The 22,843-nt window shown below is 43.1% G+C and overlaps 1 protein-coding gene across 1 annotated transcript in view; it reads right to left on the bottom strand.

The window, feature by feature from the left end:
- Nucleotides 1-2,731, bottom strand: part of macroh2a2 (macroH2A.2 histone) — a 10,023-nt gene extending 7,292 nt beyond the window's left edge. Inside the window, exons 1-2 of the mRNA XM_085427298.1 lie at nt 2,318-2,731; nt 712-889 (exon numbers count right to left, since the gene is read on the bottom strand). Coding sequence (XP_085283424.1) covers nt 712-883 — 172 coding nt within the window. The 5' untranslated portion in view covers nt 884-889; nt 2,318-2,731. The remainder of the gene's footprint in view (nt 1-711; nt 890-2,317) is intronic.
- Between the last annotated feature and the right edge of the window lie 20,112 nt (nt 2,732-22,843).

Below are 22,843 nucleotides of genomic sequence, written 5' to 3'. Positions count from 1 at the left end.
CCCGAACACCCTAACCTAGTTACTCTCATCTGAGAGCGACAGTTACCCTGGCAAAGTGGTTACACATCAGAATAACTGTCTGAACTGCTTATCTTGGAGTCTGCAGGTGTTTAGAAATGGCTCCGTGAGGCTCTGTGTATGGCTCCTTCCCAACTTGTGCACAAGTCTGCTCGCTGCTCGTTTCACAGGCTACTCCCGTATTCAGCAGTGAGTCACCACAGCAGGTAGCGTCACACATTTGATCTGACAAAGTTTCATCCCAGGCCTCCTCCGGGATTTCATCCAACAAACGTGGCACATTTAAAGCTAGCAGCATGTTTCGAAGAAGCTGAGACGGGCAACAAACGACTGAACAGGCTGTAAAGATGCATAATTACATTAGTTGTTTACAGGTCACAGAAGGACTGTCTTTGACCTCATCCAGACCCAGTGAGGTTAAAAAGGTTTAGCTTTAGTTAACAGTACGTTCATTAATGTTGAGTCAGAAATGTATCAGAACTGTGAGCTGCTCTTTGGAGTCAGTCTGCCTCTGTATGTGACAAAGTTTCACAGGTTAAATGTCAATCACATATATATATATATATACCCACATAAAGGATTATCAAAGTACTCTGAGCTTTGAGTGTTGCAGAAATTCAACTTTGAATTATGTCCCTTAGATATGCCACAGCACACTGAACACACTCACATGCTCTCATGTATCAAACTTACCTGCCAGGTACTCAATTACAGCTGCCATGTACACCGGAGCCCCCATGCCAATGCGATATTTGTGCGTGCCAATGCGCAGATACCGCATCATGCGCCCCACTGGGAAGATGACACCTGCCCTGGCTGAACGGGACAGCTTGGTGGCCTTCTTCTTTCCTCCTCTGGCTGACATGTTTGTCTGGACACAGTGCGACAACAGCCAGTGACTGACACAAACACATGCTAACAATAATGAAACTCTCGTTAGCAGGATGCTCTGTTCCTCTAAACTGTACTAAATAAATACGTGTGTCCTCACAATTTCCACAACACTCAGCCGCAGTGAAACCAGATCAATGCAGTGGCATGTAAATAACCCCTTTCCCATCATCCTGATGACATGTTTTAACTGTAAATGAATGCACTGTTTTATATGGAGCTCACAGCCACTGCCAATTTAGAATCACAAATTAATTAGCATGACTTTGGGGAGAAAGCTGGAGGCCCAGCAGAAACACAGGGGAACAGAGAGAACATGAAAACTCCACCCGTGTATAGGCAGATGGCCCCGCCCCTCCCTGAGCCTGGTTCTGCCGGAGGTTTCTTCCTGTTAAAAGGGAGTTTTTCCTTCCCACTGTCGCCAAACTGCTTGCTCATAGGGGGTCATATGATTGTAGGGTCGCCCTTACACAAAGCACCTTGAGGCGCCTGTTGCAGTGATTTGATGCTGTACAAATAAAACTAATTGAATTAAATACAGAGTTCAATGGAAACTGTACATTAATGTATATTAAACAAATTCAATCAGAAACAGCGAGTTATTATTTGACAGCTTTTCAAGCATCATGTGTTCACAGCTGTCCCCACATACGTGACGCTCAGGTGAGAACATGGTTTCTGACGTCAGCCAGGTGCTGGTGGGAGACGCAGTCCCGGCGTGAACACACTAGCTGCGTGTGCTTTCATTGCACATTCTTTTACACGTGTGGCTGTGTGTGTGCGTGGTGTCATAATGAAGGGCACGGTGTTTGTTTTCCACGCCGCGCTATTTGGAAAGGTTATTGATATGCTGCGGCCTGCATCCGCGCCGCTGGAGTTCACGCACATCGTCCCCACGTATGTACAAACAGCATCACGTCGCTAGTGTTAATAGTGTGGATAGTGTACGTGCGTGTAGTGTAAACGGAGAAAAGGGGAACGCGACCTCAGCATGTAAGCTAACGTTACTGTACCGAGCTAGGTCGGAGCCAGGCGAGCGACACCTTTACGGCGTCGCCACAAAAGCCTCGCTTTGACGGCTGGCTCACGGAAAGTGTCGGAGCCGGCTTCGCTCCCACTGAGAAGTGTTTTTATTCCTTCACGGACACGAAGTCAGCGTGGACACGAAGCTACGAGCGGACGTTAGCTAGGTCGGGTCGGCACCATGTAGCAGCTTCAACGTTTAACGGCTCCGCGCACATCCGTTACCGTACCACACAGACATGAACCTGAACGAGCCTTTTCTCCACAGCAGACCCACCCGCCCCTTCGTTTTCCACGGAGGCTCCAACACACGGAAAGTAACGCGTCCCCGTCGATCCGGATATGCGCTGCGCTTCGAAACATCAAATAAAGCCCAAGTTTCTACCTGTTTTTCTAACGTGAATCTGCGCGAACTCGTGACGCTCCTGTGCAACAACAGACGGGCCGTTGTGTTTTGCTGTCCTTGTGCCTAATAATCCTGGTTCCAGACCTCAGGAAAAAAATCCCACACTGCAAGCAGGAACAGCGTAGTTGGTCGGAGGCTGGCTCTGTGCTACTGATGCTGCAAAGGGGAAAAATTCAGCGGAGGGAAAATCCTGCAAAAACGCCCCCGACAGCTCTAACGGAGATCAACGCAACACAATCCTACGGCAAAGTAACTGCTGGTAAAATCCACATTAGCCCAAATAAATAGCTTACAGCCTAAAACGGCACCACAATAGGCCTGTGAGTGTATTTCACTGCATATCCCTGGCGTTTGTTAGCTAAAGAGTGAAGGCTGTGAATAGAGTCCAAAGTGGAATGAAACAGGAAGTGGACATCTGTCCTTAAGCATCCAGACTGGGGGTGTGAGACTCGGGCTGATAATCCTAGAGACATCACAACAGTCAGATCATTTAGCTGTAGCTCAGGAGGTAGAGCAGGTCACCTACTGATTGGAAGGTTGGTGGTTTGATCCCTGGCTCCTCCAGTCTGCATGCCAAGTATCCCTGGCCAAGATACTAACTCCAAGTTGCTCTCCGCTGCATCCATCGGAGTGTGAATGTCGTTAGAAATCAGTTTAGAGTCAGTGAGAATGGGTGTGATTGGGTGAATGTTGTATACAGTGCTTTGAGTACTCTGGGAGAATAGAAAAGCGCTGTATAAGAATCAGTTCATTTACCATCATTTGAGTCCATCTTTAATTGACCAGAGCCAATAGATGCAGGCACAGCTACATCCACCTACTGAAGATCTGCATCTGTTATAACGTGTTTGCCCTTGATTCTTCCTAACATCACTACACAGTGTTGAATTTCACAAACATTACATCTTAGGATGTGAGCTTCTCTGTTGTGCTAATCACTGTGTTAGTGGCACATCCTGCAACTCCCCCCTTCCCTCGCATGATTGGAAATAGCTGTTTTTCGTGTACGTTAAACCTGAATTGGGTTCAGAAAAACTGTCTCCCTCTCTCTGTCACATTGTTTCACATTACTGTGGTTGTTTGCACAGTTTTTTTTTTTACATTTCAGTTGATTTATTTTTATTTTTACGGTGATCATGTTCAATGGGATGGGAATAAGGATGATCCCACCACAACAGAGCCTCCAGTGTGTTTTACAGATAGATAGCTTGTACCTCTGTCCTGATGTGCTCCATACATACATACACATATAACCATAAATTTCAAATTTGGATACATCAATCCATAAAACCTTTGCATCCACTTTCAGAGATATCCTCAAAATGATTATGGATGAGCAATGAGGTGACAGTTGCATTGTCAGAGGACCAAATGGCTGAGTGGCCTGTTCTGTCCCTGAGAAGGAGCCTCCTCTGCTCCCCTCTAGTGCAGCCACCAACTGCAGAGCATTTACCAGGAAGACCCAACTAGCTTGTTTCTCCCTGCTTCATCTCCTCAGATCCCTGGGAGGAGTGGTGGAGGTTTTGAGGTGGGACTGGTGTTCAGTATCACCATGGAAGCCCCATATATGCTGCCATATATATATGGCAGCACAGGAGCAAGCTCAGAGCACAAGATCCATAGAGGCTGGGGTCTATCACACCAGGTAAGACCCCAGGTGCAGGCTGTGTAAAGATGCCCCTTAGACAATCCAGCACATAACAGCAGGGTGTAAGATGCTAGCAGGCAAGGCATACATGGAACGCCATAACCAAGTGGCCGGCATAGTGTACAGGAACATCTGTGCCGAGTATAACCTGGAAGTCCTGAGGTCAAACTGGGAGACGCCCCCAAGGGTGGTGGAGAATGACCTCGAGCTCGAGAAAATGTGGAGGGTGAAGGTAACTGGTCCCAGTGGTAATCGAAGCACTCTGTGCAGTGACTCCCAAGCTAGGCGAGTGGCTCCAGCAGATCCCAGAAACAACATCGGAGAGCTCTGTCCAGAAGAGCGCAGTCCTGGGAACAGCTAAGATACTGCACAGGACCCTCAAGCTCCCAGGCCTCTGGTAGAGGAGCTTGAAGGATAGACCACCCACAGGGTCATCTGTCTTTGTGTGTGTGTGTTGTTTTTACTTAATCCCTTCATTAAGAGTATTTTTCCACTGCTGTGTTCTTAAGATGACATCAGAGAAGTATAAGCAGTGACTGGTAGGGAGGAAATGAGCAAAGACTTTGGAGATAATGGAAGTATTCTTACTTGGCTTAGTAGACAGGATAGCTGTGAGGGGAACCAGTAGGTGGCTTTTGGGAGTGATGTACATCAAAACGGTGGAGAGTGGCCAGGTCCACAGCGGACTCCGGGCTTGGACAAACCGGCAGCATTGTGCTCCAGGCGAGATGTAGCTGTGAGACACTTGAGTTATCCAGACAGGTGACTGGGAGACAAATGCAAGAGAATAGCCGGATCCAACATAAGCAAAGTGCACACTGGAAACAGTTTCATTTACTACCGATGGGGATGGGATGATAAGTCTTAGAAGCAGTGCCACAGCTGGTCCTTAAATACGCAGTTCAGGTGATGGCAATGTGCTGCAGGCATGAACATGTGGGAGACTTCCCACAGCTCCGCCCCAAAACCCAAACCTGTCCACCCAACCCACAGTATAGAGTGGATCATCTGCCAGGTGGAAGGTCTGTAGTTGGGTCTGTAGCTCATGAGGTCTGCTTGTTGAAATGCCCTTGGGGAAGATACTGAAGTCTGAGTTGGTGAGTTTTAGGATATTTGTGAATAACACATAAAAATCCTTATGCATAGGAAAAAAGCACATCTATGAATGTGGACTGTAAAAGTGAGTGCTGAGCGTAAAGCTTTATATCACTCCCAGTCCATGTTTCAGTGTTTTACTGTTTCTGGAGGAAATCACCGCTGGACTGCTGTAGATAGTTTTTCAGGTCTGCCACATCTTCGTCCACTTTGCTCAGTTTTTAATGTCACATTGTACACGATTCCAACATACTTCAGGTTTTTCATAGACAAAAAACTGGGAACAGATTACGTGGGTTTACGACAGGCTAGTAACAATTTAAGATTGGCTCTTTACTAAACTGTTTATGTAGACACAACAGTGGCTCATCCCTGCAGTTAAGTGAACGTTTATGCTTGAACAATAGGTAAGTGGCTTAACAAACCCCCTCTGCACATCAGTGATTTTTAAAAATAAAGTTGATTCAAAATGTTAGTGAGATTGTGAGACATTGCTTCCTGAAAGGACAAAGGACAAGCTAGGAACAGTAATTTTAGCTTACAGGGTCCCGAGAACAGCGTAAGATTGTTTCTGTCACAATAGGCTGTTGCTGAAACTCTATTTGACTTCTACCACCAGGGGTCAGTGCAGGATCTCTAATGACTCAGACAACAAACGTTTCTCTGGGTTCACCAGGTTACAGATGATGAGGATTGCAGAAAACAGTGATTTAATATTGTCTCATGACAAGCTTCCTGTCTTCAAAATGGATAAAGTTGGGCGTGCTGCAATAGTGTCATTTATGAAATGGTTCAACAACGTAGAGAGAAGACTGCTTAAAGCTCTGCCCTTCATCTTCGGTTATGGACTCACTGCTGTCTCAAAACAATTTGTGTTGAAAGGCTAGCAGTATAGTGTTATTTTTACAAAACCCTCTTTAGATGACTTCGCTTATGTAGACAAATTCTTTAGTCAAGTGTTTTTGTTTTTTGCCCAAAGTAAGCGCCCACAGCTGTGCACCTTCCAGCTGTGCACCTTCCAGCTGTGGCTTAAGGTGTACAGCTAGGTCAGTGGGTTGTATTAAGGTACCCCTGGGCCATATGCTGGCATTGAAATTGCCCTGATGCATCCATCAGAGTGTGAGTGAAAGTGGGATGCTTAATAAACATGAAAGGCAAAGGTGGGAAATTCATCTTCCCAAAGGGCCACATGAGTAACTGGAACTGTCACTGGAAGAGCTGTTCCAATGAGCTCATCTCAGCTCTGCTCTATGCTAATTGTATCTTGCAAAACCACAAAGAATCAATGAATCGCAAAGTAGAAGTACAAGTTAGCTCATCACAGCATGTACCCAGAATCAACTGGAGCTCATTTAGTTTTATTTCTAAGCGATGCTTTTCCCTTTGCAGCCAGTCTTAGGGTTCTCCACCTATAAAATCCCCCTTTAACTCCTGCTAGTAGTAGAAGTAGCATAAAACCAACGTATCTGTTGTTATTACACAGTACACAAATAAATGAACCACAATGACTGTCACAGCACCCAGTGATTTAGCCACTAGTGACATGAAGGGTGTGGGTCTGGTGGGCAGACAGGGGCAGATGTAAAATCCTGGGTTTTGAAGAAAAGGCTACTTAAGCATCCCCAGGCTTTGCTTCTCCCTCTTTTGTTTTTGGGAAACATTGTTACTGTTATATCTCATCAACCAAATGTTGACCTGCCGGTGTCTGAACTGCATGAGCTGGCCCACATCTCTGGAGTGAAGACTGGGCAATTGGAAGCTAGGTATTCATGACTGCATAGTGAGGGTCATTTGCCCAGTCCATGTAAGCCCACACTTCTCTGCCTGCCTGGTGGCCAATATTGTAAAGCTGGTATCTTCAGCACCACTCTCCAGTTGCTCCTAGATTGATGTAAAATGAATGCATGTACACAGAGTTGTTTGGTGACCTCTGTAAATAAGACCAAGTTAAACAGTAGAAACACTACTGACACTACTGACAATGAGCTACAAAACAGAGAACAGCATCACAACATTCTAGATCAATTCGATTTCAATTCAATTTAATTTTTAATTTTTTTATTTGTATAGCACCAAACCACAACAACAGTCACCTCAAGGTGCTTTATATTGCACAGTAGATCGTACAATAATAGATATGACCCCCTATGAGCAGCACTTTGGCGACAGTGGGAAGGAAAAACTCCCTTTTAACAGGAAGAAACCTCCGGCAGAACCAGGCTCAGGGATGGGCGGGGCCATCTGCTGCAACCAGTTGGTGTTGGTGTATAAAGTCACAGTGAGTGAAGAAGAAACACCCAGTGCATAATGGGAATCCCCGGCAGCCTACGTCTATTGCAGCATAACGAAGGGAGGATTCAGGGTCACCTGGTCCAGCCCTAACTATATGCTTTAGCAAAAAGGAAAGTTTGAAGCCTAATCTTGAAAGTAGAGATAGTGTCCCTGTAGAGATTAAATTATTCATTAAATGCTCTTTGCATTACTTTAGTGTTAACCCACATCACGGCCCCTGTAAATACAGTAACACTTAACTTTTCATGTGTACACATATCTCCATAAATCCTTATCCTTATAAGGAGGACATAAAAACATAAATTTAAACTAGCCTGTGTGGCTTCCCATGATGCACTGTTTCTTGTTTACTCAGCTCTTTTCCTCCACTATCTGTCTTTTGCACAACACTTTGTAAAAGACTAAACACATTTTAAAATTCCAAGCAAAATAAGTTACTTCTGTTTTTATCTTAAAGCTGACATTAAGGGGAACTGCCTCCTGTTAGTCTTGTTCAACTCACCCTAAAAACTTGCTTTAGAGAGGCAAGCCTTGGATGACAATTTGTGTCAATGAAGATTCCCAAATATCGTCTGCTAAACTTCCAACAGCGCTGTGGCAAACCCCATGCCCGTACAGTGCTGGCCAAACCAGTGAGGACCACCACAGCTTGAATGAAGACTCCAGTCGGGCATATTCTCGCTGCGTATCTCCTCTGCCCCATAAATATTTCCTTCATCATGCTTTTAGCCTCCATGTCTGTGTTCTGTGTGATAAAAACATACATCTACTATTAAAAGAAGAAATATATTATAAAAGTAGAGACATCTCAACAAACATTTGAAGGCAAGACGAAGCTTCCCTAAACATACACATAGGCGCCAGACGTCTGCTTTAGATTTTAATTTGCGATTAAGTTCATGTTTGTTTTATAATCCATAGATTCGTTACGTAGTTGATCTTTCCAGGATTAATACATTTGAACATTTATGTTTATGTAAGGTTATGTGACTGTGTGGGATTAGAGTCTAAAAGAGGTGATATCACTTTAAGTATGTAAGTGCAATAGCAGCATGAAAGCCTGTGTGAGGGAACGAGCAGGAGCATGGACGCTCAGGAGTCTCACGGTTTCTGAGCGTGTGCACACGGGGTACTGGTTAAATGTCTTAATTTTGGAACTTTAATGCTTATTTTGGAAGGAATTTGTAATAAATAAATAATCCTCAAGTCAAAATTAAACTGGAGGCATTTCTTTTGGAAACCCAGGAACGCGCGTCAGCCATAGACTCCCTCTATGAACTTGGTTTATTGGAAGTTACTCTACAATACATTTCCAAGATTCCCACAAATTACACATTTAACAATATCTTGATTTCTCCCTTAACATAGAGCATATTAAATTTAAAAAATTGCACTGCAATAAGACCCTTACCGTGTCCAGGGTGTACCCTGTCCAGTCAGTAGTTTATTACAGGGCCATTCACCATTCACTCCATACCATTCACACTCACACCTATGGCTGTTTAGAATCACCAGTTAACCCCAGTAACTGCATGTCTGTGGTCTGCGGGAGGAAGCTAGAGTACCCGGAGAGAACATAAACACAGGGACAACGTGCAATTAACATTTAAAATATCAGATAGACGTCTTTGAGTCCATTTATTTATTTCTGCTTTTGAAACTTTATTTTTTTTAAAAAGGTTTTGAAGATTTGTTTTGTAATTTGTAATTCAAAATGTTTCTGAAATGAAGTTTTTATTGAGGAATCCATTTTCAATTTAAATTATTTAGTATTGGATTAATAATTCATTTTGAAATATGTATAATTAGCAATTTTATTTTAAACTAATCAAAGAATAAATTACTTTAGTAATGTCTAAAGAAATAGAAGATTCATATATGAATTTACTAAGGCATATTTTATTGCACATTCATTACTGATTCATTGTGATCACTGTACTGGTCCTCTATATTGGGACCAGTAAGGTGTGACACAGAAACACTCTGTGAAGCATGAGCAGGCATAAAGCAGGCAAGCGGTGCTTGAGCAGTGAAATCTAAAAGTAGCCCTGAGTTAGAACCTGATCCTGGAGTGAAAGCAGTTTGTCTCCTTACATGTCAGATCAGCATTCTCTCAGCCTTTTTGTAATGTGTCACCATCATTTGGTTGCAGTTGGCCGTGTCTCAGCTATGTTGACTACCAGCCATTCAATCTGACATGGGGGCAGCATTTTTTTAGCGATCCTCTCGAACTCGACCCGTTTGCTCCTAAATGTCTGTGAAGAGTGAGGAGGGTCCTGTAGGAAACGTACACATCAGCACTTGACCGTCATATTTCCCTTTCTTTTGAAGTGTGTTTGGTTTGTTTGCTTTTGGTAAACTTTATTTTAGATCAACTCTCCGTTTCATGACTTTCAGTTAAATTAGCCATTTTCTGCATGGTCTCTTTATTTTCTCTGCGCTCACAAAACTACAGCAATTTGTTCTTGAGTTCAGAAATATATAAGCAGCTTTTTTGCTGCCATCTAATTCAAAATGTAATCAGTTCTTTTTTTTTTTTTTACCATGTAATCAGGACTCAATTTCAGACTTCCTTTATTTACAGGGAATTTTCAACAACAATATCCAAATAAACAACAGCAGTGACGCTCCCAGTCTCCTTTCAGGTTCCTCACAGAATCCAAAACATTTCTAATCTGAATGTTTCACTTCAGAAACAGCAGCTTTTTGCACACAAGAGAAAAACACTGACAATGGCAAAGAGCCATCACACAAACTTTGTTTACAAGATTGAAACATAGGGATGAACTTGGCAGGGGTGGCTTGTTGTTTTAACGTGGCAGTACGCGACTTGTGGCGTGGACCACTTGCAGCACTATAACACTCAGCCAGGTCCTTAAGAAGCAGCTACAACAAGGTCGTCAGTGGCAAGGGTGTGATCCCTAACAGGTGTGGAGAGACCAGAAGGCAGGGATTTCAGTGGCGTCGTGTTAGTGCACCAAAACCAACACACACACACACACACACACACACACGCATGCACAGACAGTTAGGGAGGAGAGGCAGGCAGACGGTGGCTGTTTGCAGGGCAAAGACTGAAGGCCAGGTCTAAACTGGTTATCAAACAATCTTTCTTTTAAAGATCTTTTTAGGATCATATCTTGTTGACTGTAAAACTGGGTTGTCTTTGTGTTTTTGTGTTTTGTAAGTCAATTTGTCGTTTATTTGTTCTTGAATGAGGGCATCTGCAGTAGGACAACAACAGCAGCAGTCCTATCAGTCAGTAAAGGAGGTGCCATCCGTGAAAGCACTGAGGGAGTCACCGAGCCTGCTGTCATTTAGGCACCAGGATTGCATTTATTGCTGTTCTTGCGTGATTCCTTTACATTTCATGCTGACCCTTGTTTATCTCACCCTGGGAAAATGACCCTATTTGCTGGCCGGGTGAGACTTCCTACTGTCCTTTTCCCTTGACTATCTCATCACCTACACATAAGAGGGAAACCCAGCCTTTCCTCCCCTGACTCTTTATAGACAAATATCGTGACAGATTTAGGGGTCGCTGTTTATTTTAATCCCTTTGTATTTTGCTGTGTGACCTGTGAGAGTAAGCATGTCAGGTCTCACGTGATACCTCATAGTACCACAATACTATGAGGTATTGTGATTGGAGGACAACAAAGACTTCTTAGCTCAGATTCTAATGGGCAGTGTTGATGTATGACATCCTCATACTTGTTATTTCCTGCTGTGGCTCAAGCTAATTTGTTTCACTTTCAGCTCTGGGGTTCAACTATTGTCACTGCTGGCTTTTCCTTCTGCTGGAATATTTATCTTGGAGTATTTGTGTCCTCCTAGGTCTTAACAGTTTTAGAGATAAGTACTGCAGCCAGACCCTGATTTACAAATGCTACGATTACCCATTATTAATGAAGTCTTTCCTTTCCAAAGTCCGCCGTGTCCTTGAAAGTGTGTTACGACTTTTTGTCCCGTCCCTCCTTGGTGCCATTGTTTGTTTCAACAGTAATGAGAAGAGATAAGACTGACAGCGACTGAACTCCAGGTAAGTTCAGCACAAGTGCTAACATTATTAAAGACTCATCTGTTTTTGACAGCCAGCTATTGCATATTTACATTTTTATATGAATGTTACACCTCAGCATTGCCATGGAAACCTGCTAACATACTAATGTTTGAATGTAGCATCAGCAGTAAGTAGTACTCGCTGTACTGCTGCACAATAGACCAGCACAGTAAGTGCTGTCTGCAAAACTGTAAGCAGGACATTTTAAGTGCAAACTGCTTTTATTTTAGTCATTACAGTTTGTGTTTTTTACATAATATAATTTAATATGAAAAATATAACATTGTTTTAAAAATCTTTTTCTTACACTTTATTTAAAAATGGTCATTTGCAACTTGATATTATTCTAATATTTTATTTTGAGTTTGAGTAACAGTAGAATAACTATTTATTTAAACAGTATAAATACAATGAAGTGCTTCATCTAGTTCTGCACCCACAATCATTTTCTGCTGTAACTAAGCAGAACGTGCTGATGGATTACATGTGTGTAACATGTGTCAGTGATTGTACACGTGATGATCAGTAGAAACAAATCCTTGAACTGAATTTGTATCCAACTTTGAGCTGGTACACAGGCTGTGCTGAGCCCTCTCCTACCCCTGCCCCTCTAACACCATCATTAAATTTGCTGTTAACACTACAGTCATAGGCCTCATTAGCAGAAGGGAGGCGGCTGTAATTCAATTCAATTCCACAAGTAAGCCTGCAGTGTGAGAGCGAAGTGCAATAATGAGGTGATATGGTACTACAAGGTCATTAAGATAAGATGAAGATAAATGCATGAACTAGTTTTTCAGCGTCACTCTGAGACAGGATATTTCTAACTTTAGAGATGTTGCACAAATGGAAGAAAGCAGTCTTACATATTTGTTTAATATGTGCGTTGAAGGACATGTCCTGGTCAAAAATGACTCCAAGGTTCCTCACAGCGTTACTGGAGGCCAAGGTAATGGCCCCATCCATTGGGGCGATCGTGGCTCAAAGAGTTGGCAGTTCGTCTTGTAACCAGAAGGCCCCGGCTCGGACAGTCTCGGTCGTTGTGTCCTTGGGCAAGACACTTCACCTACTGGTGATGGTCAGAGGGGCCAATGGCGCGATATGGCAGCCTCGCTTCTGTCAGTCTGCCCCAGGGCAGCTGTGGCTACAACTGTGTGTGTGTGAATGCGAGAGTGAATGAATAGTGGAAATGTAAAGCGCTTTGAGGGTCTCGAAAAGCGCTATAAAAATGCAATCCATTATTATTATTATCCAGAGTAAGAATCTGCTTAGATACCATATTTCTAAGATTTTCAGGGCCGAGTACAATAACCTCAGTTTGATCTGAAGTAAGAAGCAGAAAGTTAGTGGCTATCCAGGTCTTAATGTCTTTAAGACATTCCTGCAGTTTAACTCATTGGTGTGTTAAAAGAAGTATTTGAGGCCATATTTGTAGACCGACTATGTCACAGCGACGCAACGAAGGCTGTCCAAATTCGTAGACTCCTCCAAATGCGGTTGACAAACGCATCCTCCTTTTCCCCAGATTTGAAGAATGGGTCGGGTATGTCCTTCGTGGCCCATCATATCGCAGAATTCATAGCGCGGACCAGCCAATTCCAGTTTCAAACAATGGTGGCAGCTACTTAGGTTTTAATATTACTCTTATTATTTGTGCTGTCAGCTTTAATCTCGTTAAAATGACGTTAACGCCATAACTGCATTAATGCCGCAAATCTCTGTTAGCGAGTTTGCGCCGATCGCCTGTGCATAGGGCTGCACGGCATCAACACATTAGCGCGGTTAGCTCGTTAACGCTTTAGCGCTGTGCAGCCTCACTAGAGCCGGTGAGAACAGCACACTCCCGGCACATCATTTTCAAACCCCCCACGGTCTTTGGCTACTCAGGATAAACATATATAAGTCACTCAGAGAACTTAAAATGTTATTATTTGGCTGTTTTCAGTGTTTTATTTGTTCCTGAGTAAATCGGTTTGGCTCAGATTAAAGTTATTATCACAGTTGGAGATAGCAGTGTGTTTATTTACAGTGAAAACAAAGGTTGGCAATAGTTCAATGTGCAAACAGTGGTTAGTCGTGTCATCCTTCCCGTGCTCACACTGTGCGTGGTAGTGAGTATCCGTTCCTCCTCCAAGTGTCTCCTCATGCTCGTGAATCTCCTCCATCCCTTTTCCTAGCCTCACACGAACAGTTAATCACTAGATAGAGCTGACAACACTTTACAACGCCATCGGTTCGCAGATACTACCAGGCTTAGTGCAATACTCCAGTTATACTGAGCGCCGGGGGATCAAATCAATCCCATAATCGTACAGCTGACAGTTATAGTTTAAACGTCAAACAGAAAACTGATTAAACGGAACTGTGAGACGGTCGAGAGTTTACACCAGTGTCCTGTCATATTTTAGATAGCAAGGAACAGACGGCTGAGTTTATTAAACTCCACCGAGACAGCTGGCGACGCAAAACTAAAGGCTCAACCGTCACATTTCATAGCCTCTCGGTCTTCGAAGGACCTGGCCTTCGCGGTCTACATGTGCCGGGTCTTTCGAAGGATGCGGCCTAGGTTTTGGGACACAGCTCGTCACTCTCCTTCTTGGTCAAATAGCCCTTACACAGGCTGGAGGTGTGTTTGGGGTCATTGTCCTGTCGAAAAATAAAAGATGCTGACGCTGCAGGATGCTGTGGGGGCCATGCTGGTTCAGTGTGCCTTCAGATTTAAATAAATCCCCAATGTGTCACCAGCGAAGCGAATTTATGTGTATTTACACTTTTATATTTGCTATTTTCTTATACTTGCTGTTTTATTATATTGTTATTATATTCTGTGGAATGAATGATGAATGAATGTATGCTGATCTTCAGCAACAATAGTTCTGCATCATAGGTCATAAAACATCTCCTGATTTATGTATCATCACATCAGTCAGGATCATAGCAGCACAGGTCAGCTGATCACAGCCTGTACATAAGGAAAAATCAACTTTTGTGACTAAGGTTGATGAGTAATTCTTTTCTGCACCACTGCACCGAATCATATGGTTCCACCATCTGGCAAATCCCACTCGAATCCCTGGGAATAACTCTCAGCAGTGAAGCAAACCGGAAAGCTAGGAAGCTGTTTTTTTCTTCATGGTCCAGGGAATCAATTTTTATTTACGTGAGTTGTAACTCCATCTTGGATTGGTGTATCCAGCTGTCTTCAGTGCATCCATACTACAGATAGCATTGATGAACTGTGACACTGTTCATATTTGATGCATTAATTTACAGAAGGAAATGCATTTCATTTAGAAGTAAACATTCACTGATGTTAGAGGTAGTGTAGGTCTGATGCACACGCCACATTGCAACACTATATTTTGGAAGATATCTACTCCTAAAAATCAAAAGCTTTTCCAGTTGGATATGGCTCAGACGTAATGGATTTTTCCATTAGTTTGAATTGAAGCCCACTATCCTCCTGCAAATGTGTTTTTGTGAACAGTGTAACAGTTTATGAACAGCTTATGAACAGACTCCAAAATAAACACATAAGTCTCCCTTTTCTTTAGACCTTTAAGTAATAGTAACATAATCTAATCGTGTGACCAAAGCACTGCAGGGCACTGTTAGGGCCATGACACATTAAGTTATGTTTTGCATCAACTAGACAGACTTTTGGGATTCCTCACAGGATGCATCAGTTTTAACACAGAAAAGCAGAAAAGGTGCTGTCTTAGGTAAAATGAATCTGTCTACAGTCTTTCAACCATAGTTTCTCATTTTTCAAAACACCATTTAAAAATCCATCTATAATCACTTGCTTTTTCCCTTTAAGTCTTCATATTGTTCGAATGAGCCGAGTCATCTGGAAACTCCACTATTTTGATAGCTGGGTAAACAAATGCAGAGGCAAGCCACTCCTGCTCCCCTGATGTGGAAATAACCATTCACTGCAGCTGTCTGCTAATGTTTGCAAATTAGTGTGCTAATGATTTATTGATGTAAATCCATCCTTTTCCTGAGGTATTCAGTAAAAAGTGATGAGTCAATTTGTTCTTCTCTTTTCCCGTTACGTGACTTCATGTATTTGCTCATATTAAAATGCGTTTACAGTTCCTGAAGCCAATTCACTGTGTGTTTGGTCTTCCTAACATCCTGTGGTTTTGAGAAGCTCACCATAATTAAAGTCAGATGGAGCCCATTTAATAATCCACCATGTGCTAACCCAGGTCTGTGTGACAGCCCCGTTGGCAGCAACATGTTAGGCGGACTCAGAGCTGTTTCCCAGCCCAGGAGCTCCCGGAAAAGTCATTTTCCAAACCATGCTCAGGTGGCACTCTTAACAGGCAGCTGGAAAAGCTATCTGACTGTTTGGTGCATTTTTCTCATGACTCACCTTGGGTAATGGTCAAACCTTATTTTGCGTTGCTTTTGTACATAAAGCATCATCAGTAACATGTGTAGATGATATAAATGACTAGAAGGAGCCTTCAGTGTCACTAAACTGTGATGCGGCAGAATTCAGTCACAAGAAACCTATGAATGTATTTCAGTGAAAAACACCACAAAGAACTCTTTATTAATGTGAAGAACTGTTCCCAGCTGTACAGAGCGCCTTTCTCAATGTGCTTTTTACCAGGTTCATTGTCAGCCAGCTTTATAGCTCATAGGTCTGTTCACACTGTTCGGCCTCACTTTTATGGAACAAGGATTGAAGGAACTACACTATGTGCAAAAGAATAGATGATGCATCCAGCTTTGAATTGGACACCAGGCCTTTACTGAAGATGTAATTCTCAGATGCCTTGCACTAATCACTAGTCTATTTGTGCTGTTGTGTTTTTACTGGTCAGCAGCACCAAACAGGCTTTGTAAACTAAAAAACCCCCACAATATACAATAAAGAAAGGAAAACAAATTTTTGTCTATAAAAGCCAGTAATGAGACTTTATTCTAAATGTTCTACTGTTGCAATTAGCTGTGCAGAAATATAATTTCCAGCACATTTATTGGTTTTAAATGTGTTTGTACACATGCGTTTGTTGTTGCGATGTTTGTGTTTTTTGATTATTAATATTCTTTAATTTAGTTAGTTTCTGGTTTTCTTTAATTATTTTTAGATTCATCACTCCACAAAACCTTTTCCTGATGAAACCTTGGCGAACAGTTGAATGGACAGATAGAGCTAAACTGTATACAGTAAACTGTATTATATGTGGCATTTTTATAGAATCACCTAGAGAAATTAGAACTTTGGCTACTAGTAACAAAAAATTAAAATTGGTTCTATGTTATCTGTTATGCATACAGTAGGGATGTTCCTGCCAATAAGACTGACTAGTCTAAAACTAAAAAGCACTCAGATATCAAGTTAAATTCGAGAACCATTTAATGTCAAAAAACTTTAAACAAAGCAGTTTGAAACCATTAATCACATTCTTCTTTAATTAATCATGTATTATGAACATTGCATGTTATGCTCCAAACAGACAACAAAAAGAAAAGCAATTAAAATAAATCAGTGTTAAAAATGATATGAAAACATGTTGCAATGAAATATGATCATGCGTTAAAATATGACAAAAACAGATGTTCCTGTACACTATGCCGACCACTTGGTTTTGGCGTTCCATGTACGCCCTGCCTGATAGCATCTTGCGCCCTGCTGTTATGTGCTGGATTGTCTCAGGGGCAGCTTTATGATTAGTGCCTCTGTGCTGCCTTTCAGTCCAGCTTTGCCCAGCCACTGGTAGGACTGGTAGAGAGCCAGAGATTAATAACAAGTATGATTCAGTGCAGAGAGGTCTATTAACACATAGTGAGTGAAGAAGAAACACACAGAGCATCATGGGAATCCCCCAGCAGCGTACACCTATTGCAGCACAATGTAATGTTGGGTTGTGTTTAGTGGTTGAGAGGAGGCGGTAAAAACACTGTCAGGACTCTTCCTGCAGCATTTCGGATTAACTGAAGGCTTTTCAGGGAGTTTTTAGGACCAACAGTAATGGTAAACTGTTGAAATTTCTTGATGAATGAAGCAGATATTTGACTTACTTGGGCTATGACCGCTTTGACACGAGGCCACAAGAACACACAAGTATGTATATTGAGAAAGACCCTGGGTCTCCAATTACTGCATCTGTAATAAAACACACTCAAAAAAAGCAAAAAAAGCAAGTCTTGCTGGTGTGTGCGCTTGTGCGTTTATGAGTGTCTGTGTATCTAAGTTTGTCATGAAACACACTCGATAATGAAGGTGAGAAGTGGCAGAAACCCCTCCTCCGTGAAGCAAGAAGCAGCTAGAGAAAGGTTCAGCAGATCTGGCCTGTCCTGCAGTCCCACAGGAGTGCTGAACACCCGAGGTCAAACATTTTGATGACACTGGATGCCTAAGAGGGACACCCCAGACTGAGTGCCCACAGCAAGGTTAACTGCCCCAGAGAAACAGATGCAACCCTGCCAGTGGCCACCCAAGGACAAGCTCTGGGCCAAGGGTGTGTACACACACACACACACACACACACACACACACACACACACACAAAGAAAAATTGCATAAAGTATTAACCCCACCCTCCTAATTACAGACAAATGGATGTAGTAGTCATGTTATCAATGCAGTGTCTTAAAGGTCAGCTTAATGATTTATTGGTAAAACAAAAACAAATGAATAAATAAAAAAGCCTTATAACTTAAAAACTATGATCCTTAAACGTGATCCTTACAACACTGTGGTGGGGTGAAGTTGGTGGCCTGGCTGCAGAGGAGGACTGGAGCTGTGGGTTCAGGGCGTGGTGGTAGGGAAGGCAGAGCTTCACAGCTGGGGAGCATCTTCTAATCATGCCTTCCCTATTTCAGTAGCGGGCGGGCCGGAGAGGAGCAAGAGCTTTTAAAACTATATTTCTTACTGCCTTTGTTTGTATTGCCAACATTTAGGAAATGATACATGTATATGAGGATTCAAAATATCACAGTATAGCTTGCAGCCAAATGTCATGGCACATTTAACCTCTGGTCTTACTTGTACATTTTACATCTGCGTTTCTTTCCAGCTGACCCCAAAATGGATTATGTGTTTACAGAAAGTATTGTCAAGAGAAAAGGAATAAGCTCTCTAGGTAGTTACAAATATATTGCCATATCAAGTTCCAATCCAACCCAACTTTATTTATATAGCACTTTAAGATACACAGCACAGGACCAAAGTAAAGTTATCAATGTCAAGTTAATTACAAATAATACCTCTGGGAATCCCCGCCTTACTGTGGTGGAGGGGTTTGACTCCACCCGGACTGCCCTTCATACCTTATTCTGTTCATTGTCTGCAGTGCAAGCAGTTCGAACCCGAGTGTGAAGCGGCCCACTCCAGGTCAGGGACAAATCTGAGGGTCTTGTTGATGACTGAGGGGTAAGGGGAGCAGGAGATTGATAGACGGTTGGTTTATTGGCTGCAGTGAAGTGGATGCTGTACTGGTCTGGCATGTTGAACAGAGAGCTGAGCATAAAAGCGAAGCTCTGGATTTACTGGTGGATCTGCGTCCCCAGATTAGGCTGCTGCCCCCATGACATGGCCCCGGATAAGTGGAAGAAAATTGATGGATGGATGGATAGATATCCATTACCTGCTCCTCTATAATGTTTGTGCAAGTAAACTTCTGTTATGTTAGCCTTTTCTGACTTTTACTGCACTTCTACTTAAAGTATGTTTAAAAAGAAAAATGAAAACAAGATAAATATATACAAAATACAGAACTATTCTCTTAAAAGTTAATACTGCACAGAGAGTGAGCTGGCTTGGCTAAGTGCTATGTATTTTCAGTACTTTAAATAAATATCAGAATGTCCAAATTTTTAAAGAAATGAGATGACACATGACAAATGAGATGACTAATGCCGTGGTTCTTATTAGGAGTTACACTTCAGTCACAGGAGCTACCTCAGAGGTATGTGGGCAGAACAGGCGGATCTTCCGGGCAGGCCAGGGATGAATACTTATGTGAAATATTTATAGCCACTAGATAGCTAAGCAGCGATGTCTAGTAAGAACAACAACAACAACAAAAAAAGGTTCAGAACACCCTCCCTAAGGACCCCAGGAATAGTGGCCCCCAAATCACTCTTTCATCTGCTCTTGGAACCTCTGCAAGCATCCCCTGAAGTTTCTTCCTAAACAGACTAGAAGATAAAAGCACAGCTGAACCAAGGAGTCAGCTTCAGGTTTCAGTCTGACAGTCTTCTTCTATTAAAATAGGTCCTGAATGTGGTGACAAAGGCTGAGCCATCAACCTGTCCCTGCTACTACGTTCTGCATTCCAGCTGGATATTTTTAGCACTGGCATTTAAACTTGGCAAGACACTGCATACGCCACTATTTCCTGTTACTGTGAAAGGCAGTGTGCACACATCACCACCCATTAAAGCAATACACATGATACTACAAAGTAATCCAGGTTATGAAAAAGTGAGTAAAATCACATCAAAATTTTTTATAGCTATGTATTTTGGATAAGCAACACTGCAAACAGGATCTATTCAAAATGTAATGTTGTCAAATGACACATAAAAGTAATGAGGGCAGAATGCCTGACAAAGTGAAGCAGGATGTTGCTATAGTGTGCTCAGTGTAAATGAGCACTTTGAAGTCGAAACATGACAGAATTATTTACAAAATTGTGAAAAAAATTTTTCTCTTCAAATCTATATTTAATTCTAAGTTGTTGTTTTTTTAATTATATTATTATACTATATAAAACCCAAAGAGGAAGGCGGGCTGATGGCATTTAAACATCTTTTTAATATGTCTCTTTTTTAGAATATCAACAAATTAAATCCATAGTAAAAAAGAAATTTAAACCGGGTCAAGTTGAACTACAAACACCACCAAGTGTGGTTCAATTTCTTACTCTTAAAACCCCCAAATTACTATCCAAAATATACAGAATGCTTTCTAAAACAGATGAATCAATATCACTTCCTATTGCAAAATGGGAAGCGGATTTATCAGTTAACTTAGACCAAAACTTCTGGTCTCAGATTTGCTTAAAAACCTTTCATCTAATTAGAAATCCCAGTCTTCAATTAATTCAATACAAAATACTACACAGAGTGCACGATACAGGTCATCGGATGTTCAAGATGGGCTTTACGTCTACCAACAACTGCTCACACTGCCAAACCAATTCACCGGACAATTATATCCACGCTCTTTGGTTCTGTCCACCAGTTCAGAAGTTTTGGCGCGAGATATGTGAAGACTTATCGAAGTGTCTGAAATGTAACATTCCAACTTCCCCCTTAGTGTGTTTGTTGGGCAGCTTAGATAATGTCACTACAGATAAGATATAGCCCATATGGTTTTCACTGCCCTATGCATAGCCAAGAAAACAGTCCTCATGAACTGGAAAAATAAAAATAATCTTAATTCTAACCAATATAGAAATTATCTATTAGATTACATTAGTCTTGATACAGCCTCTGCCACCACATCATATCAGTTGCTCTGGGCTCCTTTGATCAGCTCCATCACCTAGTGGGGGTGGGGGGGTCTTAGTTTGGTCCCGCCTTCGTTGTTGTGATTGGTGTGGGGGTAGGGACAGGCTTGGGGCATCGGGTGGTTCCCCAGGAGCATCTTCCTTGGAGGGCTTGTATAGGAATTTCTTTTATTTATGTATTAATCACATTATTTTTGTCACGGTCCTGGGTCTCCTGACCCAGCGTTTTTAGTTCTTTGTGATGTTTGTATTATTGTACTTGTGTGAGTTATTCGATGGTTTCTAGTTTCGATCCCTTGCCCTTCATGTTTCTCTGTGTCCCCTCTGTTCTGTGTAAGTCTGTGTCTGCATGTTTGAGTTCCCCTCTGTGTCTTTCGGTTCTTAGAGTCCTCTGCCTTATGGTTTATGTCTCTGTGTTTCTTAGTTGCTGTCTCCACTGTGTCAAGTTCGCGTCTCTGTGTGATCCTTCCTGTTTTACTTTGAAGGTCCGTGTCTTATGTGAATGCTTCCCGCTTTGCTTGTCTCGTCAGTCCTGATTTCTCCCAGCTGTGCTCTCCTTCTGTGTCTCATTCCCCTCGTTACTCCCCAGTGTATTTAAACCCTGTGTTTCTCTGAGTCAGTGTCGCGTCGTCCCTCATGCTGTGTGAATCTCCCTGTGTCTCTCTGTGGGTTTAGTTTGTGAGTTCCAGTTTAGTTTGCTTTGTATGACTTTCTCCTGCCAGCGAATAAAGCTGAGTTCTTTGTGTTTAAACCTCGTGCCTGAGTGCCTGCATTTTGGGTCCAACTCCTGCCTGCCGCACAGCGATTCATGACAATTTTATTGTATAATGCCTTGGTGCCACTGGATTTTAACATGTCCCACACTCATACAGTTAGACAAATGGTGGGGGTCTGGTAAGGAAGTTGGGGGAAGCAGACAACTCCACAGGAAGAATCTTTTGTCTCTTTGAGGACTCTGGGAGGCAGCAAGGGAGTGTGAACCTTAAAGTGTGAAACAGCTGTGTACTGCCTTTTGTTCCTGGAGAAGGTGTTTAACTGAGAGCCACGTTAGGCTCGGTGAGACTCTGCTGACCGTCTGTCCCGCGGACATGCAGGCTCTCCACCAAGCTTTGTTTTCTGTTCTTTGTGTTTTGATTAAAGAATGATAACTACCGCTCACTGCTCGTCTGCAGGCTTTATTTAATGGAAAACCTCCACAACAGTCTCAACCCGGGGTAGCGGTCATGGCCTATTAAGGGCTCTGTTGGGTCTTAGGTGATGGTCTCCTCGTGGCTGCGTGCAGCGGGGCTAGGGGAGGGTCTGTGCTGACTGACATGGGTTACTGACCTGGTAGCCTGGCTGCCCCTGGATGGGTCGTGGGGTTCTGGGGGTGCTTAGTCTCCGGGCTGGAGCCCTGGCTGGGCCTTGGGGGCTTGGGTCCTGGTTGGTGTGTCGCTGGGGTTGTGGGCGGGTGGGTGTATGGGGGTTCAGCCCTGGCGCGGGATGCCACCAGTGCATTGAGCCACCTGAGGGGCTCTTCAACTGGTGGGGGAGGCTGTTACATCTTGCAGGTCTCCTCTCTCCAGGAACTCACTCTGCAGGTGGGGGAGATACAGGAGAGGTGGAGGACGATCTCAGCCTGGGTGTCTATTGTCTTGTGTAGTCTGGGAGATGAGTGGATGACAGTTCAGGTGCAGTTTTCTCTGTGGAGGGGTCTGGTGGGCTGTCCCGGGCTCTGTGGGGCCGGGCGGCGCTGCTGAAATGGGCCCCGGACCGGATGGGCCTGGGCCCCCTTGCCCTGGTGGGTTTCATCTCCAGCTGCCTCCCTCTTCCCGCTCCACCACAATCACCCACAAATGCCGGGCCTTGGGGTTAAGGTGTGTCACCAGGGTGCAGGGGAGGCATCTTCCCCTCTGTCCCCTTCTGGCTGCCTGTGCCTCAATTTTATCCCA

Source organism: Rhamphochromis longiceps, linkage group LG13 (genome assembly GCF_057381845.1).
Source record: "Rhamphochromis longiceps isolate RC_006_pf linkage group LG13, R_longiceps_female_GT1.1, whole genome shotgun sequence".
Lineage (NCBI taxonomy): Eukaryota > Metazoa > Chordata > Actinopteri > Cichliformes > Cichlidae > Rhamphochromis > Rhamphochromis longiceps.
The sequence above is the reverse complement of the archived record's forward strand: the minus strand, read 5'-3'. Positions and strand labels throughout refer to the sequence as shown.